The sequence below is a fragment of the Ceratotherium simum genome, chromosome 8 (genome assembly GCF_057802395.1).
Source record: "Ceratotherium simum simum isolate JZ-2026a chromosome 8, ASM5780239v1, whole genome shotgun sequence".
Lineage (NCBI taxonomy): Eukaryota > Metazoa > Chordata > Mammalia > Perissodactyla > Rhinocerotidae > Ceratotherium > Ceratotherium simum.
The window spans coordinates 85,165,621-85,186,192 of NC_141907.1; the positions used below are offsets into that span (position 1 = coordinate 85,165,621).

Sequence of the window (20,572 nt, forward strand, 5' to 3'; positions counted from 1 at the left end):
ACTCATCCAGGGTCGTATCACTCATCACCACCGCCACTGCTGCCACCCTGGGACAGCCACCCACCTCAGCGTCTTTTTCCCAATGGTTTTAGCATCTATGGATGATTCTTCCCTGAATCAATTACTATTAGTAATTGATGATTATAAATTGGTGATTTTCTGTTTGTCATTCCATTTACTTTTTGTTAGTTGGAATTCTTCTGTTAAGAGAGAAGAGCTTTCTCTTTTTCACATTCCTTTAAAAACATTTTTTAGTATCAGTGTGTACTCATGGATTATTTTGTTATTCAGTGTATTATAAGCCATTCCTGTCATGATTTATTTTGATGCTTACATTGTCCCAATCTTGGCCAGTGGGAGTTTTTCACGCTAACTCTTATGTCCTTTTGACACATCCCCACTTGATTTTGAACACTTCCTCATTTCTGAAATAACACAAGGCTCTAGGCTCACCCTATACCTGCCCTGCCCCAGGCCTGGAATTATCCATCTCCAAGAAGCCCTGGTTCCTTTTATTGGAGAAATTTCTTCTAGGCTCTTTCATTAGAGCTATAAAATTGATTTTTAAAAGAATCTTGAATTCATACTGATACCTCTAATTCTAGTCCAACACCCAGGCTTCTTCCTTTCGTTCCCCCGTTCTGTATGTGTGTTGCCTTTCTCCAGTAATGAAAACCCTAGTTGCCAGTGGTATCAGTATGCTTACTCATTTTGTTCAGCCCTCTAGTACGTACAGAATAGCTTCAGAATTGCTGTACCCGTATCAGTACTAGCTACAATTTGCCTAATACAGTTCAAAATTCTTTGCAGTTCTTTTGACCTTCAGATATACATATTTAAGAGAGGGTATTTAGTCAGAGTAATGTGTTCACAAGTTTCTTGGACTAAATTTTTTTCCTTCTATGTAGTTAAGGTACCATTGGGATATATAGTTAAGTCAAATTTTTTGTTTGTATTAAGTTTTAGGGATTTCCCATCCTTATTGATTTAATTTTGTTTTTTGAATATCAGTATTTATCAATCTCATAAGCTTTCATTTACATGAGATTAACTAGACTCTTTAGAAGTCATTATGAAGTCAAGTTGTTTTATTACTTTTTAAAATAGGAATATAGACACAAAAGGCATCAGTCAGAGCCTTGATTTAAAGTGTATTCTGGATTGTTAGTTCAGAAACCTGAACCCATCTAAACCTAGAAAATTTCGTTCTTGGCCTTCCCCTCCCTCACATCACGTAGCACATGTTTATCCAGTGCACATACATGCCGGCACAGTGCTGAGCTCTGTGGCCACACACATGAAGGTGGCCATCCCTGTCCCCGGGTTACATGGAACGGCCAGGAAACAGATACATACAGGCTGATAATACGGGCGTTACCTAGGATTCGCTAGAGGAATGCCTCTTGAAAGGATGCTCTGCAGTGCGTGTGTGTGGGGGCGGGGTGGAGAGGACCAGGGGAAGTGCACCATTACTTGAGATCACCTTCTGGCTAGATAGTCCCAACCCCCTCTATTTGTGACAGAATGCTCATGGCATTTGATAAGTGTGTTTCCAAACCAGGGACTGGAGAGCTGGATATCCATCCCAGATACCTTAGTAAGAACAAATCACACCAAACACACCTCACTGTCTTCTTTGACAGAGTTTCAGGAATGGTGAGATGGTGAGATGCTAGAGAGCTCTGGTTTGTTACTTCAGGGTTAACAGTATTTCTCCTGCTGGTGACATCAACCTGGAGGGATATTTCCAGCCCCAGGGATCTTTCCCCAGCCACTTCAGTATATTTATCAGTGTCTTCAATGGAGGCCTTATCAAATTGACAGTGACATGAAGTGGTAGATAACAAATAATTTGAGTTCAAATTAATTTTGAAAAGCTTGGGCAAAGGGCTAAATTCTTAAGCAATGTTGTTTAAAAGAGATGAATGCATCCAGAAAACAAATTACCACAATTTGATGGGAGAAAGAAGAATGGAAAGAGATCTATAAGTTTTAGTTAATAATGGACTCAACATGAGCCAACAATGTGATGTGACTGCCAAGTAAGTAATTACACGTTAGGCTGCATTAATAGAAGTATGGTGTATGAGACCAAGGAGGTGGTGGTCTTACTCCCAGTCTGTGTTGAAAGGCCGCACCAGGAATACTGTGTACACTACTGGGCACCATGTTTGTAGAGAAATAGAAACCAGCTTGAGTGTGTTCAGAGCAGAATGATGACAGAACTCAAACCATCCTCAAAAGGAGAGTAGTCATTGAGACTGAGAATACTTATAGCCTGGAGAATTTGGTTGTCTTCAAATATTTGAATGGCTGTCATGGGAAAGAAGGATGAGATGTGTCCTGTCTGTCACAAGAGGGTGAAATAAGGGGCAACAAGTGAGAGCCTAGGAGAGAGCTGAGAGTCAGAGCTGCCTGAGGGTGGAAAGTACAGCCTCGGGGTGGAGTTCATTGTCACTGGACTGGTTCAGAATAAACTGGAAGACTGCAGGGCAGGGAAGCTAACTTGTGTTAAGATTCTTTACAATCAGTAAAATTCCTTTTTTAAATGCCTTTAAAAAGATTTTTACTTAATTAATAAATTGTAACTTCATAGTAAAGGAAAATCAAGCTTTGGTTATAGGGCAGCTAAGATTTTCTGGCAATTCTCTAAAAATAATAAAAATTAATAGCTTACGGGACATTTCATCCAGGCATCAGAGTGTATGATTTATTTCATATACTTTGTGTTTTAGTCTGATTATCCAGGCTGCACAATGACAAGGTGCCCCCTGCAGGTGTCCTGCGGGTCTGAGGCCTGCCGTCTCTCCAAGTTCCACTGGCGTTACCCTGGAGCTGGTTAGAATTGGGTGTCTCTCCCTTCCTCCTTCAGCTCACATCATGGTGCAGATGGTGCAGTAGGTTGGTTCACCTCAGTCTGACATTCAGATTGCATTTTCTCTTTTGCCCTGTCAGTGTCTGGGATGTAAATTAACCAATAAAGTGGCAACAAGAAATCAGACAAAGAAAATTTCCCAATTCTACTCACTTGTAACACTCCTAATTTAGTAGGGGTTTTCCACAGGAAATCACAGAAGAATGGTTGAAATGCTTTGTTGTATGTACTTTCTTTCTGAAGAAAGGAGCAGTTAATTGTCTTCTTCCCAGACTGGTCGAAATTCTTGTACAGGCAGCTGTATTTACTATAGTACAAATTAAATTCTACGTAAAATGATGTCTCTTAAGTACTTTCAGTTATTAAGAGCCAAATTATTTAATTACGTCTCTAACCAGTGGATTTCAGTGAAGGTGGTAGGATAGGCTTTCTAAGCAAGAAAAATATATCATGGGGATGACTGTATGCCTTTAAGAAAAAAGAAATCAGTGATATTTAATCCCAAGTAAATTTGAGTACTACAGAGACAGAAGATATTCTTAATTATCTCAAATTAAGTTTGGGTCAAAAACAATGTGTAGAGAGACTTTAAAACTATTTAAAAAGAGTGTTAAAAGCATGTTAATAATTTGTATTTTCAAAGAATAAATAAACCAGACACCTGAAACTTTTATTTTGGACTTAGTTCAATCATACCTCACATGTGGGCTAATCCGTCTAATTAGTTTTATGTGGTTTGTAAGGATTAAAACAAAAAGTTTGTAGATTAAAATTTCTCATTCTGTCTTTGTTTTGCTTGTCTGTTCCCCCCCTCCCCCCCGGTGTAATTGAAGCATTTCTGACATATTTCCCAAAAAGACAGTTCTTTATTATTAGGACTTAACTACCCAGGGCAGGGCCCTCCTTGGATTTACTGGAAATAAACGCTTTGAGTACTCAATTTTAGTTTTAATGACAAAAGTTGAAATCTTTGCCTAATATAAAGATTTTTCTTTGTCTCTAAATTTTGATTTTCCATGCTGTCAGAGGCCCCATTGCAACAGGTAATTTAAGTGTTGATTGTATGTTTTCTCAGTTTGTAATTGTGGTGAAATGTATTTAAAATGTTCACAATTTTAAAATTAAGTTTACCTGTTAGGTTCCTTCCAACTCAGAAATTCTGTGATTTTAAACTTTTTTTTCCGTTTGAAAATGTGATCTTTGGGTGTTGTCCTGTGTGTCCTATACATATGACTAGAAATCATAGAATTTTAGAGCTGGAAGACATACTAGACATTGTGATTCTCCAAATGAAGAATCCGGAAGCCCAAAGAGGTTGGATGACTAACACAAGATTATAGCAGCCGCTGGTGCCTGGAGCTCTGGCCATTTAGTGGAGCACTGAAAACTAACCCTGATGTTTTCATCGGGAAATTTGCAGACTTCAGGAGAACATCCTTCCACAAAATTCAGAATTTTGAGGCATTTGTATTAAGCACAGTTTATGCAACGTCTATGAACTGTGCTGTCATCCCTGTTGTTTTCTCCAAACCTGGAATCATACTTGAAAGTAAATTACAACTTTGGATAGGTTAAGGTTTCCTGATTTCACGCTCCTGAGATGTTTTCCAGGACTTAGAAGTGTAAACTGACGCTATGAAGTTAGGACTGTTTCAGGCGGGCAGGTGGCGTGGTGTCTCTGGGATGCTGGGGGGAAAGCCCTCGTCATGCCTCTGCCCTGCAGAGTTTAGCTGGATTGTGGCTGTGAGATCACCTGTCCAGATGACATAGGGCCTGTGGCCAAGGCAGCACTTCTCCCCCTCCCAGTCTCACTTCTGTTTTACCTGGAACCAACCCTTGGTGATGGTTTTCCACCCATCCTACCACCGCAGCCAAGCCCCAGCACAGTTGGGAAATTGTATGTCAGGGTTCAGTTCTACCTCAGAATTGAATTTATAAAAATAAAGATGTTTTAGCGTCTCTACAGGTAGTCTGTCTGTAAATGAGTTATTTTTCTCAGTGGAAAAGCCTAAGGGAGTACAAGCGCTTCAAAAAATAATCCTGTTAGAAATAAAAAGAGCGCCGCTGTTCAGTGTTCCTAACTGTGATGTCAATCCAAGGAGTTAGTAGAAATTCACAAGTTAATTGGCTTCATGTCATTTGCTAGGACTTTTCAGAAACTCCTCAGGGTAATCCCTCATGGTTAGATAGTGAGAGGAACCCAGTCACATGACAATAACCCTTCAACAGACCTTAAGGCAAGATGGCCTGGTGCGGCCCGCTGTCAGCATCCTTTTCCCAATGCTGCCCAGAGGTGTGAACCACTTTGGTGCTCCCTCCTTCCTCAGTGTAGCCTCGAGCCAGTGATTTATTCAGTCATTAGTTCTTTTAACAAATATTGATGAAATAGGTTTTGGTTCTGTGCCAGGGGTTAGGGAAATATCGTGTATATAATAGTAAATAATAATATTTTATTCACCACTGTCTAACCAGCACTGGTAGCTGCCATGTAGGAATTGCTGAATAAAGTGTTTTTTAGATTCAAAAATGAGGGCCGGCCCCGTGGCTTAGCGGTTAAGTGCGCGTGCTCTGCCCGGGTTCGACCCTGGGCGCGCACCGACACACCGCTTCTCCGGCCATGCTGAGGCCGCGTCCCACATACAGCAACTAGAAGGATGTGCAGCTGTGACCTACAACTATCTGCTGGGGCTTTGGGGGGAAATAAAAAAATTAATTAATTAATTTAAAAAAATAAAATAAATTCAAAAATGAATGACTGAATGGCTCTCAGGCAAAGATCAACTCCTAAGAGCCAGTTAGGTGGTGTGGTCACAGAAGACTTCGAGGCAGAGATTGCATTTGGGGCTGGATCTTGAGGGAACGGTAGAAATTTGAAAGCATAGATCTAACTAGAGAAAACAGCACAAGCAGAAAAATCAGCAGCGTAGGCTAAAAAATGAACTCTGAGGTTGAATGGGAGTAGGGACTAATTGTGCTGGAGTGAAGAGTATATGCAGGGGAAGGGTGGGCCATGGCCATAGAGGTGCAATGGGGCCAGATCAGGCAAAGCTCGAGAATGTAGACTGGATTTTGTACAAAATGGGTAGATTATATAGTTTTAATGTAGGAATGATATGCTGTAATCAGCATTGTGCTTTAGGAAGATCAGTCTGCTAAGGGATATTGGGAGGGAAGGAGGAGCACCAGCTAGAAGAATGCAGTGATTCTTCCCAAGTTAAACTCAGAGTTCAGGCTGAGATAGATCAACTAAGGAGAGAAGAGAAAAGGGACCAATGCCGGAGCTTTGGGGGTACCACCTGGCCAGAATTTGGCAGCTGATTAAATGTAGAAGACGATAGAGGAATCCAAGATGGTAGGAGGATTTTGGTGCAATTGCTAGAAGGTGGTGGTTCCATTTAACAAGAGGTAGAGAGGTTTCAGAAGGAAGGCGATTAGCTCAGTCGTGGGCAAGTTGAGTTATAAACATGTTAACGACAGGAAGATGCCCTGCAAGCAGCTGGAAATGTAACAGATGCTTAAAAGGAAGGTAAGCACATGGGATTTAAATTGAGGAGTCATTTGCATGGAGTAGATAATTAAAGCCAGGAGACTGGATAAGAGTGTCAAGAGAGTGATCCTGGTAGAGATTAGAAGTGGACCAAGGACCGATCTCTGGAGAAACTTCTCTTTGGGGAGAAAGAAGTGTCGTAGCAGAAGTGTCCAGTGCAGCGGGAGGGGAGAGTCTCGAGGAGGGCATGGTAACGCATCCAGGCTTCAGTGAAGGTAAGTGGGATGAAGAATAAGAAATGGCTGGTGGATTTGGAAACATGGAGTCAATCATGACCTTTAAGCACTTTTTCTTCCTTTGAGGGATAAGGGAATTAGTTAATTTGCAAAGGGCTACAGGTTTAGTAGGTGTTTTAGCATTGGTGATTAGAGCTTTTCTTGCATACTTGGTAAGGAAAAAGAGAATGGCACTCAAAGCAGGTGTGGGCTCCGTTTAAGAACCTTTCTCATTGGATTATAGAGAAGATGAAATGAAAGAATGGTTCTGTGTTTCTCTGTTTCTTGGTGTGGTGCCTGGCCCGCAGGTTTCGATAAATACTAACCTTTACAGTTGTCATCATAATTATCAGGAAAGGGATTTTTTGGAATAAGGGAGATGAGTGTACAGTTTTGTGGACTAAGGGGAAGGGTCCTTTGGAGAGGGAGGAGGAGGGCAATTCAAGGTCTGGAAGAAGTATAGCATTATGGGCAAAAACAGAGTGGTTAGCGCTGGAAAAGGGAACAGACTCACATTTCTCTGAATTAGGGGAGGATATGTGAAGTAACAGGGATGTTTTGAGCCTGGGTGACAGTAAGGAGAAGAAAGGTGACGAGACTCGCATGCAGTTGTTTCTGCCTTAAAGTCAGAGGAAATCTCCACTGCAGATATCTGCTTAAGGCTTGAAGAGACGAAGAGGAATTGCTGTCATTTCTCTTACACCTGCTGTGTATCAAGTACTAGACAGTTTATCTCCTTTAATCCTTGTGAAAATTCAGAGATGATGTATTTGTATTCACATTTTACAGATAAGAAAACAGGTCAGAAAGGCTACGTAATTTGCCCAGGACACACAGCAAGTAATGGAGGAGCCGGGATACAGAGCCAGGCTCTCTGACTCCAGAGCCTTGCTCTCTATTGAAGGGAGCCCAGGAGTTTGAGATCTTGGAGAGGCAGCCCTGCGCTGCGTCATGATAAGGTCTTGTGGGTGGTTACTCCTGTCAGTCACCAGAGTGAACATCAAAGAAGGGCCCTCTCATTTGAGGACGAAGGGGTTGTGAAATTGCGGGGGGGGGGGGGACAGAAATGTGAATTCTGGATCCTTGAGGCCAATAATGAGGCAAGAAACAGACAGTGTTTGAGGCAGATGCAGAGACTCTCCAGCCTAGCGGAGAGTGCCTTGTGGCAGCAGCGGTGCGGGTGGGAAGAGGGAGTACAAGGGGTGTCTGGACTTGAAGAGGAGAACTGCCACCTTGATTTTCCGAGGGAGATGCTTCCCTTTACTTGCCCAGAGCCGCGGGGATTCCTGCCCCTCAGCAGTTCGATTCCTCTTACCACACTGCAGGTCCAGGGCCCCACCCAGACACTGTCTACCAGCTTAGGTGAATGTTCTGCTCGGTGTATAATCATCACATTCTCATTTAAATAGCCTATAGAATGGCTACGCTAGGATATAGCCATTTATTTTGTTGAAAAGACAAAATAACAAAAGAAGGAATGTAGTTACCTAATTTCTACCCCCTACCTAACACAACTCTTTATATTTTAATAAATTGCCTTCCATAGATAACATTTTAATCATGTCTTAATTATTTAATCATACATTCACTAAATAATTAATTACTGAATGCCCACAATATGATAAACATTATTGCAGCAGGGAAGAAGTCAGTGTCCCCACTCGTATAGAGCCTCCATTCTAGTGGGGAAGATAGGCAATCCTCCAAATAAGTACAATGTGTAGTATAGTAAATAGTAATTAGCACAGGGAGAAACATAGAGCAGGGAAAAGGAGCAAGGAGTGCAGGGGTGGAGCAGTCAACTTTAGATAAGGGGAGGGCGATTGAAAGCCCCCCTGAGAGAATGGCATGTCTGCAGAGCCTGCAGGAAGGGAAGAGAACATGCGGATATCCAGGGAAGGAGGGTTCCAGGCAGAGGACACGGGAGGTGCAGAGGCTGTCGGCTGGGAGTGAGCTGGCAAGGTAAGAACACCCAGGAGGCTGAGGTGGCTGCGGGGAGTTGTAAGAAACAAGGTCAAGGAGGAAACAGAGGTCAGATCACCCAGGCCTCATGTGCTGTTGTGAAGACTTTGGCTTTTCAGATGGAAAGGCTTTGGAGGGTTTGGAGTTTTCTTTTTTTTTTTAACTTCTTGTCATGGAAGATTTTAATAATATATACACAGAATAATATGATGAGTCCCCGTGTACGAATCATTCAGCTTCAACAGCTTTCTCTTTGGGAGGACTTTGAGCAGAGGAGTGACGAGACTTGCCGTGACCTGACTTGAACAGGATGGCTCAGAGAACAGGCCGTGAGGATGTGGGGCAGGCGCAGGAAACATAGTTGGGAGCAAAAACTCGGGAGACAGATCGTGGTGGCTGAAACCAGAGAGTAGCAGTGGAGGTGGTGAGCAGTGGTCAGATTCAGGACGCCTTTTGAAGGTCTGACACCATATCTCAAAAAGAATTGGAGAATGCGCGCATAGTGCAGTGAGGAGGGTAAGAGATGTAGAAAAGAAATGGTGCCAGAGCACCCCTACTCTAAACTTCATTTTCTATTTAAGAATAAACCCAAGTTCCAAAAAAACTGGCTTATAAATGAACATTGGTAACACAGTTCATCCATAAATTACAAATTGTCTACTCCGCCCGTGGTCTTTTGCAACCATGGATAATTGGGCCATGCAAAGGTAAGGATTTATTTGTAATTTTTTCATGAGGTAATGCAGCTGTTAAGGTACAAGTCCACAGCAGTTCTTGGAGTTAGCAATGGTATGTGACTTGATTTTCTGAAAGAAGCATGATTTATAAGCAGCTAAGTTTGATGTAATGAAACTGAAAATTAAAATAAAACAACAAAAAAGAGAGTCTCGGTCGAAGTATGACAGAAAACTCAAGACTTTCAAAGCAGAGTTACATGTAGACAGCGGTTTTATCCCTCTTCTCGGTGTCGTTGATGAGACCCTCCTAGCCCGGCCTATTGTATTCGGTGGCGCAGTTTACCCTTCTAGTCCCTGCCTAACATCTGAGCTATATGTGCTGTTGATCAAACAAGTAGGACACTAAACAAAGTGAAAGAATGTGAATCAACGCAAATCCAGGCTCTGGAAAAACAGCCATGTCATCGACAGTACATGGGTCAAAGAGGATATTTTCACGTCATCCCACCTTACCAAGAACACCACACTTACATTCAGAAGACTCAGGATGAACTCCAAGGTCCTCTGTGTCGTGGCTGTCTGACCGTGGGTTATGTCACTTGTTAATCTGTCTGGACTTTGTTTTCTTACCTGCAAAATGGGGTGATGGTGCCAACCCTGTCTACCTCACAGGATCATTGGGAAGCTCAGGGGGAAAACAGGACCTTTATAAATAAGAGAGAATGAAAGAAACTGGTGCTTCCGTGGTACCTGCCATATGCCAGGCACTGTGTAGTCCTCACAACCACCCTCTGAAGTCACATTATTGGCCCATTTTTTAGATGTGGAGTGTGTGGCTCAGAGAGGTTATCTAACAATTATAAGGCCACAGAGCTAGAAGAAGAAAGAGCTGAGATGTGATCCCAGACTGGGTCAACTTGAAATCACCTGCCTTAAAAGAGAGAAGAACTAACTTTACCAGCATCTTCCCACTCTATGCCAGAGACTGTGTAAGATATGGTTCTGTGCTATCTCATTTAGTAAAGGTTGTTCTGTACTTCCTGGGTGCTCAACAAATAATAAATAATAAAGAACAATAAGATCTGACTTTTTTATCACTGAGAAAACAATGTTCTTCTTCTGCATAACGCTCCCCGTCTCCCCTTCCTCCTCCTCCCCTCTTCCTTCTCTTCTTCATTTTATAATCTGACTTGTAACCTAACAGAGAAGAATCAGTGCATAATTAATGATGTCTGTGGCATGATGTTTTTATGAAGGGGCCTTCTGAGAGGACAAGGGCACTACTGCCACCTCACGACTATCTCTGAGACCCCCGTTCTCACAACACATACCAACAAAACCAAACAGACAGATTTTTCAGGAATAACTGTCATGTATCAACACTGTGCTGGGCAAAGCAGAGCTATAAAACTGGGCAGACTGGACATATACAAAAGAAAAAGTGATGGCGCCCAAGTCGTAGCTGATGTCACGGAAAATGTAAATGAACTTTGGAGGTGGACAGACCCAAGTTTAAAGGGCTGCCCTGTCATCCCAGTTACAGGAACGATGGCAGTTCACTTCGTCTCCATGTGGCTCAGTTCCGCCAGCTGTGGGATGAGCACCGCTACTGAGCCCACAAGGCTGATGGGAAGATTGGCAGAGTTAACATGTTCTCTTCCCTTCCATAAACACAGTAAGTTAGGAAGTATAGATGCATGTGCTCTGGCAATCCAACAAGTAAGAGAGGTAGGGCGATAACCCTTTTAGTTGACAATTGGTTTCACCGCCTTGTTGCAATAAGTTGCCTGTGGTTTCCCTGCCCCACTCCAGTCACATTCACCAAAAAAGAGACAGTAGTGGAGCTTTGTGGGCTAACGTGGTGAGAAGAGTGTCATGGGAGATTTAGATTCAGGTCTTACCCTTGAAAAATGGGTGGTTCTAGACCAGGAAGAGAAGGAAGGGACACCCCGGGGTGGCAGGAACCATTTGAGGAAAACCTGAGAAATGGGAATGAGTCTGACTGAGAGATCATGACTAGAACTCCCACCAGAGCCTGGTCCATTCGATTCTGCTCCCAGGAATGCTATTCTTACCCCTTGTCTCCTTCCCACCCCTTCCCTTGCTACCTCCTACTCTTCTTTCAGAGCTCAGGCCGCATTTCTCCCTCAGGAAGCTTGCTCTGACTCCTGACCAGGAATTGTCCCTTGTGAGCGCTCAGCAGTTATGCATTTACATTTGTTTGTGAGATTCTTTGATTAGTCTCAGAATCGCTCTTTAAATCCCATAATGACAGGGGTTGTGTCTATTTTGCACTCACTGTGAATCCCTTCGCTCCCTGACGTCTTGCTGTGCTTGGAACGTAGAAGGGGCCTAAAAAATAATCGTGGAATAAATGGATACGTTTTGGTTGTCAGTGAGGTAATAGCCTGGACAGCGGAGAGAGTTTATATTTGAGATTGCCAATCCCATGAGGTGCCAAGCACGGTATTAACTCATTTAATCCTTAAAAACAATACTATGCATTCAAGTGTGTTATTACTTTTGTTTTAAAGATGGAGAAGCTGATGTGCAGAGATGTTAACCATCTTTCCCTGTTGATTCAGCTAATAAGTGGCAACAGAGGGATTGGAGCCCAGCAGCCTGGCTTCAGAGCTCTTGGATGTAACCACGTTGCTCCGCTGCTTTAGCAGCAGATACACAAGTCAAGTCAGGACAGATTTTTGTTTGAAAATTGTGGATTTTTTTCCTCCTTCTCTTCTTCTTCAATTATCATCATCATCATCATCATCACTTCATGAGAAAAACTGAGCAAAAAGGAGCTACCTCTTGTGTCACGTCTTACATTCTTGTTGACTACATTCTGCCAAAGTGATTTGGTCATTTTTACTCAGCAAGTAAACTGGACATTTCAAATTCTGATTCCCAGAAAATTCTAGACTACTTCCCTTAATCAGTTTTTCCTTTAAAGAACCAGTATGCACTTTGCCAGAGCATGGCAGAGTTGTTTTAAATAAAAGGAGGTGATTTGCCTAAGTGTGGTATTATCTGAGACCCTTGGTTTCTGTTTCTTATTCAAAAAGCAGATCCAGCCTGCGGGCATCAGTAGGTATTGAGTCATAAAGCTCCTGGAAGAAAGGCTTAATTTCATCAAAGAAGCCAAGAAATCCTGAGCACCCCCAAGAATGATAGCTGTTACTATAAAAACATAATTATTACCAGAAAATTAACAAAGCCCAATAAAATATGGCACTCTGGCAAAAAGACTTACCCTAGGAATGAAGTGGCCTGAATTGGTCATTTATTTCAGCCACCTGCGTTTAGACAGGATTTTTGAAAAATCTTCTCAGGGTAGTTGTATTACTTAAAGATCTCTAGGTAGAGGGCTGGCCCCGTGGCTTAGCGGTTAAGTGCGCGCGCTCTGCTGCTGGCAGCCCGGGTTCGGATCCCCGGCGCGCACCGACGCACTGCTTCTCCGCCATGCTGAGGCCGCGTCCCACATACAGCAACTAGAAGAATGTGCAGCTATGACATACAACTATCTACTGGGCCTTTGGGGGAAAAAATAAATTAAAAATTATTAAAAAAAAAAGATCTCTAGGTAGAGAAGTACATTACAGTAATAAATAAGATAATAGTTCACACTTGTGTGCTCTATTTACTGGGCAGTGTTCTAAAGACTTTACAATGCATTAATGTCTTTAATCCTTCCAACAAACCTATGAGGTCCTATTATTATTTCCATTTTACAGATGAGGAACTGAACACTGCCCAAGGTCACACAGCTAGTAAATGGTGGAACTGTCTTCAAACCCAGCTAGTCTGCCCCTCATATACATGCTCTTAACAGTGTCGCTTGTAACTGATTTCCCTAATTGTCACCTTTGTCTCCTTGGCTCTAATTGAAAGCTTACCTTGTGTTGAAGCCATTAATGTTTATTAAGACTCCTGTATTCAGACTCTTTCAAAAATAACCCAACTTTCCGGCAGATATGGTTGCTTCCTATAAACTTAATTTTCAAGGGAACCACTGTACAAGGAAGTAAAAGGAAAGCTGAGTAAACATAATCAAGTTCTCCATAGAACAAATGAATTTCTGAATCAGTTGCACATATCTCTCAGTCATCATGGCATTTTATGAAGTACACCCTCCCCTAAGTTAGAATTCCATTGTCTTCATTTGCCGTATAACCTGAAAATAGTATTTTTTTTTTCTGTCCCCACACTTCAGCTTTCTTCTTTCAGTCAGTATTTTGGAAAGTCCACAAAACCCAGGGCCCTCCCTCTCGTTGCCCTGTGGTCTGTGTAAAAACCAGATGATGCCATGCTGACTTGAACTGTTTCAAATGGATCAAACAGCACATTAGTCACTGGCAAATTTTTCAGGTTCTTACCTCAGAGACTCCCCGGTTCCTCATTCTCACCACCCTTCGACCATGAAGTAATAGCAAGAGAAAGATGTGAGTGCTCTTTGAGGATACCGCCCACCTCTGTCCTTCAGTGCCAGTGACTGATTCCCTCATAGTGGTGACGTTGAAGGGTCCAGTATCCAAAGCGATTGGGCTTTAATCGCCGGATTCCTTTTGGGGTCCTGGTGAAGCAGAAAGCCCACCTGATTTCACCCAAGGGAAGCATTTCATCACACCTTCCACTGGTGCATTCCTGTGCCCAGTGCACTTACAAGTGAAATGGCGTGGTCTGTTTAGCACTCTTCCACTGTCCGTGTACTGCTGAAGAAGTCCTGTAAGTGTGTCGTCATAACAAAGACTGAGTTCAGACGTCCACACCAACGCACAGAACTGGCATCAGCGATCCCGGGAGTGTGGGGGCAACCCCAACTTTGGAGCAAACCCAGAACTTTTCATTCCCTGTCCTGTCCTGAAGGGCAGAGGCTTTACGCCTGTTATAAAAAGTAAAGCACTAAGTTCGTAATTAGTTTTATGTCCAGAGGGCTTTTTTAAGTGCTATACCTGTTTAAGAATTTATTTATTTGTGCTTTGAGATGGTCGAAACCTAATTTAATCCTAAACGTTCTTTGTGATTAGTTCGCTCTGCAAGGACTGGAGGCCACTCCTGTAGGTAGCCCCACTCCTTGAGAAGGGGTGTTGGAAGGCTGGGAAGCAAACTTGTGCAGCAGCTCTGAGCCAAGGTTCAGGCAGGGAGGCCCTGAGGTTTCTGGTGGTGCCACACTGTTGATTAGAGGGGAGTCTGTCCTTTGCTCAGGGGACAAACTTCTCTCCCTCAGGACCCTCTGGGGAATGATCCCAGCTCTGATCAACTTCCCTCAACTCTTGCAATGAGAGATTGGATTGGGAAAAAATCCAGACTGAAAAAATCCTGACAAAACCCTGCCTCAATGGAATATGAATCCATTTAATGATTTATAGTAGAAGTCAACTGGTTGAAAGGGATTCTGTTTCCAAGAATCCCTTGTTGGCAAGAGTAGGTTCTTCCTTAGGTTTGTATCAGGAAGACTTCCATCAAGGATTCATGGCTAGATGGGATTCCTGTCTACTTTCTTTTCCTTTTGAGCTAAGGGCTACTTGTGCAGATTAAAGTATTTCTAATGATTCTGGATGCACTTCCTCAAAAAGAGATGGTGTAAGCTAAGGAGATAGGATGGCCATCTCTTCCCAGTGTTAGTCCTAAAAGTCCTGTGTCCCAAGAAACCCCCTTAGTCCCAGGCAGACCAGGATGTCTGGTAACCTTTTGAGGGGAGGTAGTGCATTTCCAACAGTCAGGCTGAATTTATCACAGGGTTCTGATTTATAGGAGTCAGGAAGGTAAAAATAAGGCCATTGGTCTTTTCTGTTGGTATGATTTTAGTGTTGGGGCTTTCTCAAGGAAGGAATCTGTGATCTACTCTAGGGGGCTGGAGGATCAACTAGAGGAGAAAGGATGTCTAAGCTATCTGTGCTTAAAATGTCGTTATCTCCATGCTATTTCGTCTTTATTGCTGTTGTCATCGTTTTAAAGGCATAACAATAAAAAATATAAATTACCTTAAATGGAAAAATCTGATTTTACAAAACAAAGCTAAACAGGTGTCAAATCTAAGGATCTGCACTTAGGGAGTGCACATATTTCACCTGAAGAAACTTACTATGACCTGGGCACATGTAACTCAGTTATCAAAGCTCATAGCACAGTGCTGCCAAAGGCTGAAGGGTCCTAGCAGATCACTGCAGCCCAGGTCTGTGGGCTCAGCTGTCCGTGGCCGACCTTCAGGGCCAGGTCCCTGGCAAGACACTCTCTCCTGCCCACTCTCAAGGCAGAGACGTAGGATGCACTGTTTCTGCTCACCTCTCTCCTTCCCTTAATTTCCATAATCCATCAATCTCAATTCCCCTCTCTCAGATCTTTTACCCAGGTTTTATGACTGAAAATTGTGATGAGGGTGCAGATGAAAATGTGTTCTTGAAGGGGATCCTTCATGGCTACACAGCATCCTCCGAGATGTGCTGTTCCAACTTTAACAATGCATATTGTATTATATAAGTGATCTTCTTCCTGCAGTATATCCTTCACACACAAAATGACCACTATTAGCATTTTATTTCCATCTCATCATTTGTTCATCACATATTTTTGAGAACAGAGCTGTGATCATATGTGTACAGGTATTCCTAATTTTGTATCATACTTTTTATACTTACTGCCTTGTCATAAGCATTTTTCTGTGTTGCAGTATGATCAGATGTACTAACTTTTGAAATGTGCTTCTTAATAGATCTGCAACTATGTGGGACCTGCAAAGGTTATTGTTCAGTTGGTCACGAATGGAAAAAACATCCACTTGCATGCACACAGCCTGGTGGGAAAACACTGTGAGGATGGGATCTGCACTGTAACTGCTGGACCCAAGGACATGGTGGTCGGGTAAGTGAGGGTATGCGATGCCATGGAAGGTAGGAGCATGTAGAACATGGCACCCGAGGACTTTGGCTGAACAGGTCCTTTTCCTTGGGGGCCTTTCCAAGACCCTCGAAAGGGCCTAAAAATGAAAATCTGAGCTCTTGCTTGGACTCCGAGAGGTAAGGTGGCCACATGTCTGGATTTCCCTGAGACAGCCCAGTTAGCACCTGTGGTCCTGGCCTAATTATTTACAGCACCCCCTTTCACTCGCAGAAATGACCGAGTTTGGATGATTTATGTGATCACTTGACCTATGAGTGCCACTTTTAGCAATATCTTCCTTCTGGAAATAAAGATAAGGACAAATTAGAAGAAATCAACTGTATAGCAGAAGTCAACACTTTATGGACAATTTTATGCTCTTGATGATTCCTTTAATGAACTGTTGACTCTGGATTTACAGTGTGAACATCCTGAGCATGAAGTGGGTAGGTAAATGTTGCTCCAGTTCTGTGCTGCTTAGAAAGAGTGCACAGATAAGAAGCCACGTCATGCAGATTTGTTTGGCGTTCACTAGACTTGAAATGTAAATACAAAGTGGCATGTTCATTTAAAGCTTGGTCAGATAGACAAAACAAGCAGTTTTAAATGAAGTATTATAAAAATAAATTCAGTCCAAAAGAAGTAAGAAATTTTTAATTAATTTTGTTTAATTTTTAAGAGTACCTTTCGGGGTTTCCTAATACTGGTTTAAATACTTCATGATAAAATCCCAGTTAATGTCGACTCTTGACTCAAAAGAAAGGAATTGTTTAAATCAACTGTAATTAAGCTGGTGGTAGTGTTACCGGCTTTGAATTCCAGTCGAGTTTCAAGTTGGTTGTTATTGGGGAGGCTGAGCTTTCATGTTCTTAGGTATTTCTTTGTTTGACTGTGGAAATATTCAAGTGTGAAAAACCTAGAGAGAGAGCCTTCTTTTAAGTCACTAAAATCTGATTCTTTTGATGTTATGAAAAAAAAGAGACTGTATATTGGAGGAAGAAGCTTAAATTGATTTGAAAAATTCACCCGTGCTTTATATGAACTTGTTTCAACATCCTCTTGCAAGGCTGGCCTGCTTCCTGTTGTTCGTGGCAGTCGGTTCATCTGGGTTTTGGAATACCCGTCCAGTCCCTGACTGCCTGTGAGGGCCCTGAAATGCGGGGCGTGGCCAGAGCTTCAGACCAACTGCTCACTTGGTGACTCCACAGATGCACTCCCCCGGCTGCTGTCAGTGTGGAGTGTTTCTTCTCTTCGGCCCTGTTTAGTCTGTGTGATAATCATATCCTTTAGAGGAAATTATAGATGAAGCTCCCTACTAATAATATTTGTTATTATAAAACTTCCAGCATGTTGTCTGTAATTTGATGTTTCTGTGGTTTGACTAGTAGTCTTTCCAGATTTTTGAAGGAACTAATGGTTATTTAATTTGGGACCTACAGCAGGAAGAGAAGTAAATTCCGTTTCCAAGGAAAGTGAGGAAATCCATTCCTTTCTTGTAGGCTGGAGTGTGGGGTTCAGTAGCTGGAAGAACTTCATTCACTCACTCATTCACTCATTCATTCATTCATTCAGCAAACACTTTGAACCTCTAAGCTCCTCAGTTTGATTCTCAACATGTCTGCTCATAGCACTGTGGGATTTTCTAACCCTATACAATTTCACTGAGAAATTTAATCAAGAGGATGCCACTTGAGAGTTATAAGAGACTCGGTAGACTTTCCTGTTCAGAGTGTTCTATGAAACATTGGTACTCCCTTTGTAATTTGATTTTTAACTGAGAAATTTTTGCTTACAGTGTTTTCCAAAAGACAGTATTTCCTTCATGATTCATTTGTCTCTCTTATTTTTTTTTAAAGTTTCCAATGTCAGAACCTGTTGCGTTTTAGTAGAAAGGATATCACGCAAGTAGACTGGAAACCAGCATTCTATTTCCAGTTCTGTCACCCCCAGTAGTAGGACTGAGGGCAATTTGCATAACTTCTTGGGGACTTTAGTTTTTTCCCTAGTAAAATCTGAGTGTTGGGCTACAGAATTTATCTCCAGGCCCTCTACATCTCCAAAATTCTAGACTGAACTAACATTAGCTAATATTAGGAAATCACATGAGCAGACTTGCCATGTATGTGTTTATGGTATGTCGTCAATTCTTATTATTTAATTCTAACTTGTAGGTAAGAAAGGCACATAGAGAAATTTAGGAAGATAGCCAGAGTTATTCCTTAGACTTGTCAATACTAGAAATGGAACCAAGATCACTTGTTTTCAATAATACATCTTAGGCTGAATATATAGATTCACAAGCAGAGCACCAATCCAACACATCAAAAAAGATATATAAAAATTGACAATGAAAAGATAAATAGGGCCGGCCCCGTGGCTTAGCAGCTAAGTGCGCGCGCTCCACTGCTGGCGGCCCAGGTTCGGATCCCGGGCGTGCACCGACGCACTGCTTCTCCGGCCATGCTGAGGCTGCGTCCCACACACAGCAACTAGAAGGATGTGCAACTATGACATACAACTATCTACTGGGGCTTTGGGGGAAAAATAAATAAATAAAATTAAAAAAAAAAAAAAAAAGAAAAGATAAATAGCCTTTAAACTATCAAAACCAAAAGAATTACCTTTCTTTGGAGTTCTCAATAAAATTCAGTTTCTATTTTCAGAGATATTTTGTTATCTATATGAAAATATTCATGTTTTAGATAGCAAAGTAATGATTGTAGGTTTGATTGCTTTAACTTAGGAGATTTGCCTTTATTTTTTTTTTAGTTAGCTTTAATTTTGTCTTTTTATTTCTTATTCACTTATTTAGTTAGCCTTCAGTGCCTGTACTCATAAAAATAATCTTAGGTTGGTATTTTATTTTCAACCCTGAATATCAACAATTTGTTTCCACACCATTCTAGTTCTCAGAAATCTTTAGTCAGTGGAAACTCTCTGCTCCTTGACTTCGCTTTCAACCCCATTCCTCGCCTGTCATCCCCACACCTCTGCTTCTTCCTGCAGCCCTGATTTAGAGAGAGGTGAAGTCTTTCTTTTTTTTTCTTAAGCTAATATTTACAGCATACACAAGTTGGTAAGCACTGGAAGTAGATATATAAATGCAGAAATACAAAAGAGAAACAAGGCCTCCCTCAAAGAACTAGTGCAGATCATATAAAATTGCTGTGTTTGTAAGTCCAGAAACAATTGATTCTTAGAAATTTCATATGGTTCAAATGGACAAAGTATGGACTGAGATTAGAAGTATCCCACTTCCAAATTAGGGTGTGTATTGTGAGTCAGGGGCTGCTGTTAAACCTCGTGCCAGCTGTGAAGTCAGTGTGTGAGTCCTGAGAGGAGGAAAGGCCAGAGGGAGGGGCCCCTTCAGGATCCCAGCCCAGTGACGTGGGAATTCGAACCTGCCCAGAGGGCAGCAGGGTTTCAAGATGGTGATGATGGAAACATCTGGCACAGGGCAGAGCGCTTCAAATCTGGCTGCTTGTTGAATTCACCAATTGGCCACTTTATAACAATACTGATGCCAGGCCCTACTCCCAGAGTTGTTTTTTTTAGTAGGAAAGTGATTTATTTATTTATTTTCACTCAAGTTCAGTTTCTTTCTAGGCAGAGTCCCTGATATAATCATGCAGTTTTCAGTGGGGAGAAAGTTTAGTTCTTTTTTTTTTTTTATAATTTATTTAAACTAAATAAAAAGGAAAACCAGTTCACCCATTTCTGCCACCCCTCGCCCCCCACCTCTGGCAACCACCAATCTGTTCTCTGTATCTATGAGCGTAGTTTTTTGTTTCTGGGTTTTTTTTTGAGATTCCACATATAAGAGAGATCATACAGTATTTGTCTTTCTCTGACTTATTTCACTTAGCGTAATACCCTTGAAGTCCATAATGTTGTGACAAATGGCAAGATTTTATTCTTTTTCATGGCTGAGTAATATTCCATTGTATATCTATACCACAATTTCTTTATCCATTCATCCATCAATGAATACTTAGGTTGCTTCTATATCTTGGCTGTTGTAAATAGTGCTGCAGTGAACATAGGTGTGCTGCATATATCTTTTTGAATTAGTTTTTGTTTTCTTTGAATAAATACCCAGAAGTGGAATTGCCAGATCATGTGGTAGTTCTAATTTTAATTTTTTGAGGAACCTCCATACTGTTTTCCATAGTGGCCACAACAGTTGACATTTCCAATTCTGATCTCATGGGTCTGGCATAGTGTAGGGCAATGGTTCTCAAACTTTAGGGTGCATCAGAATCACCTGGAGGATTTGATAAAACACAGACTGCTAAGCCCCACCCTAGGAGTTTCTGATTCACTAGGTTTGGGATATGGCCCAAGAATTTGCATTTCAATAAGTTCTCAGGTAATGCTCATAGTGCTAGTCTAGAGACTACACTTTGAAAACCACTGATGT

General features: G+C 41.9%; 1 protein-coding gene across 2 annotated transcripts in view; it reads left to right on the top strand.

Annotated features, from left to right (window-relative positions):
• The window catches only part of NFKB1 (nuclear factor kappa B subunit 1), a 113,800-nt gene that overhangs the window by 48,743 nt on the left and 44,485 nt on the right, over nucleotides 1–20,572 (top strand). For both annotated transcript variants that reach the window (XM_087434649.1, XM_087434648.1), the window contains exon 6: nucleotides 15,986–16,134. In XM_087434649.1, the coding sequence (XP_087290775.1) occupies nucleotides 15,986–16,134 (149 nt within the window). The remainder of the gene's footprint in view (nucleotides 1–15,985; nucleotides 16,135–20,572) is intronic.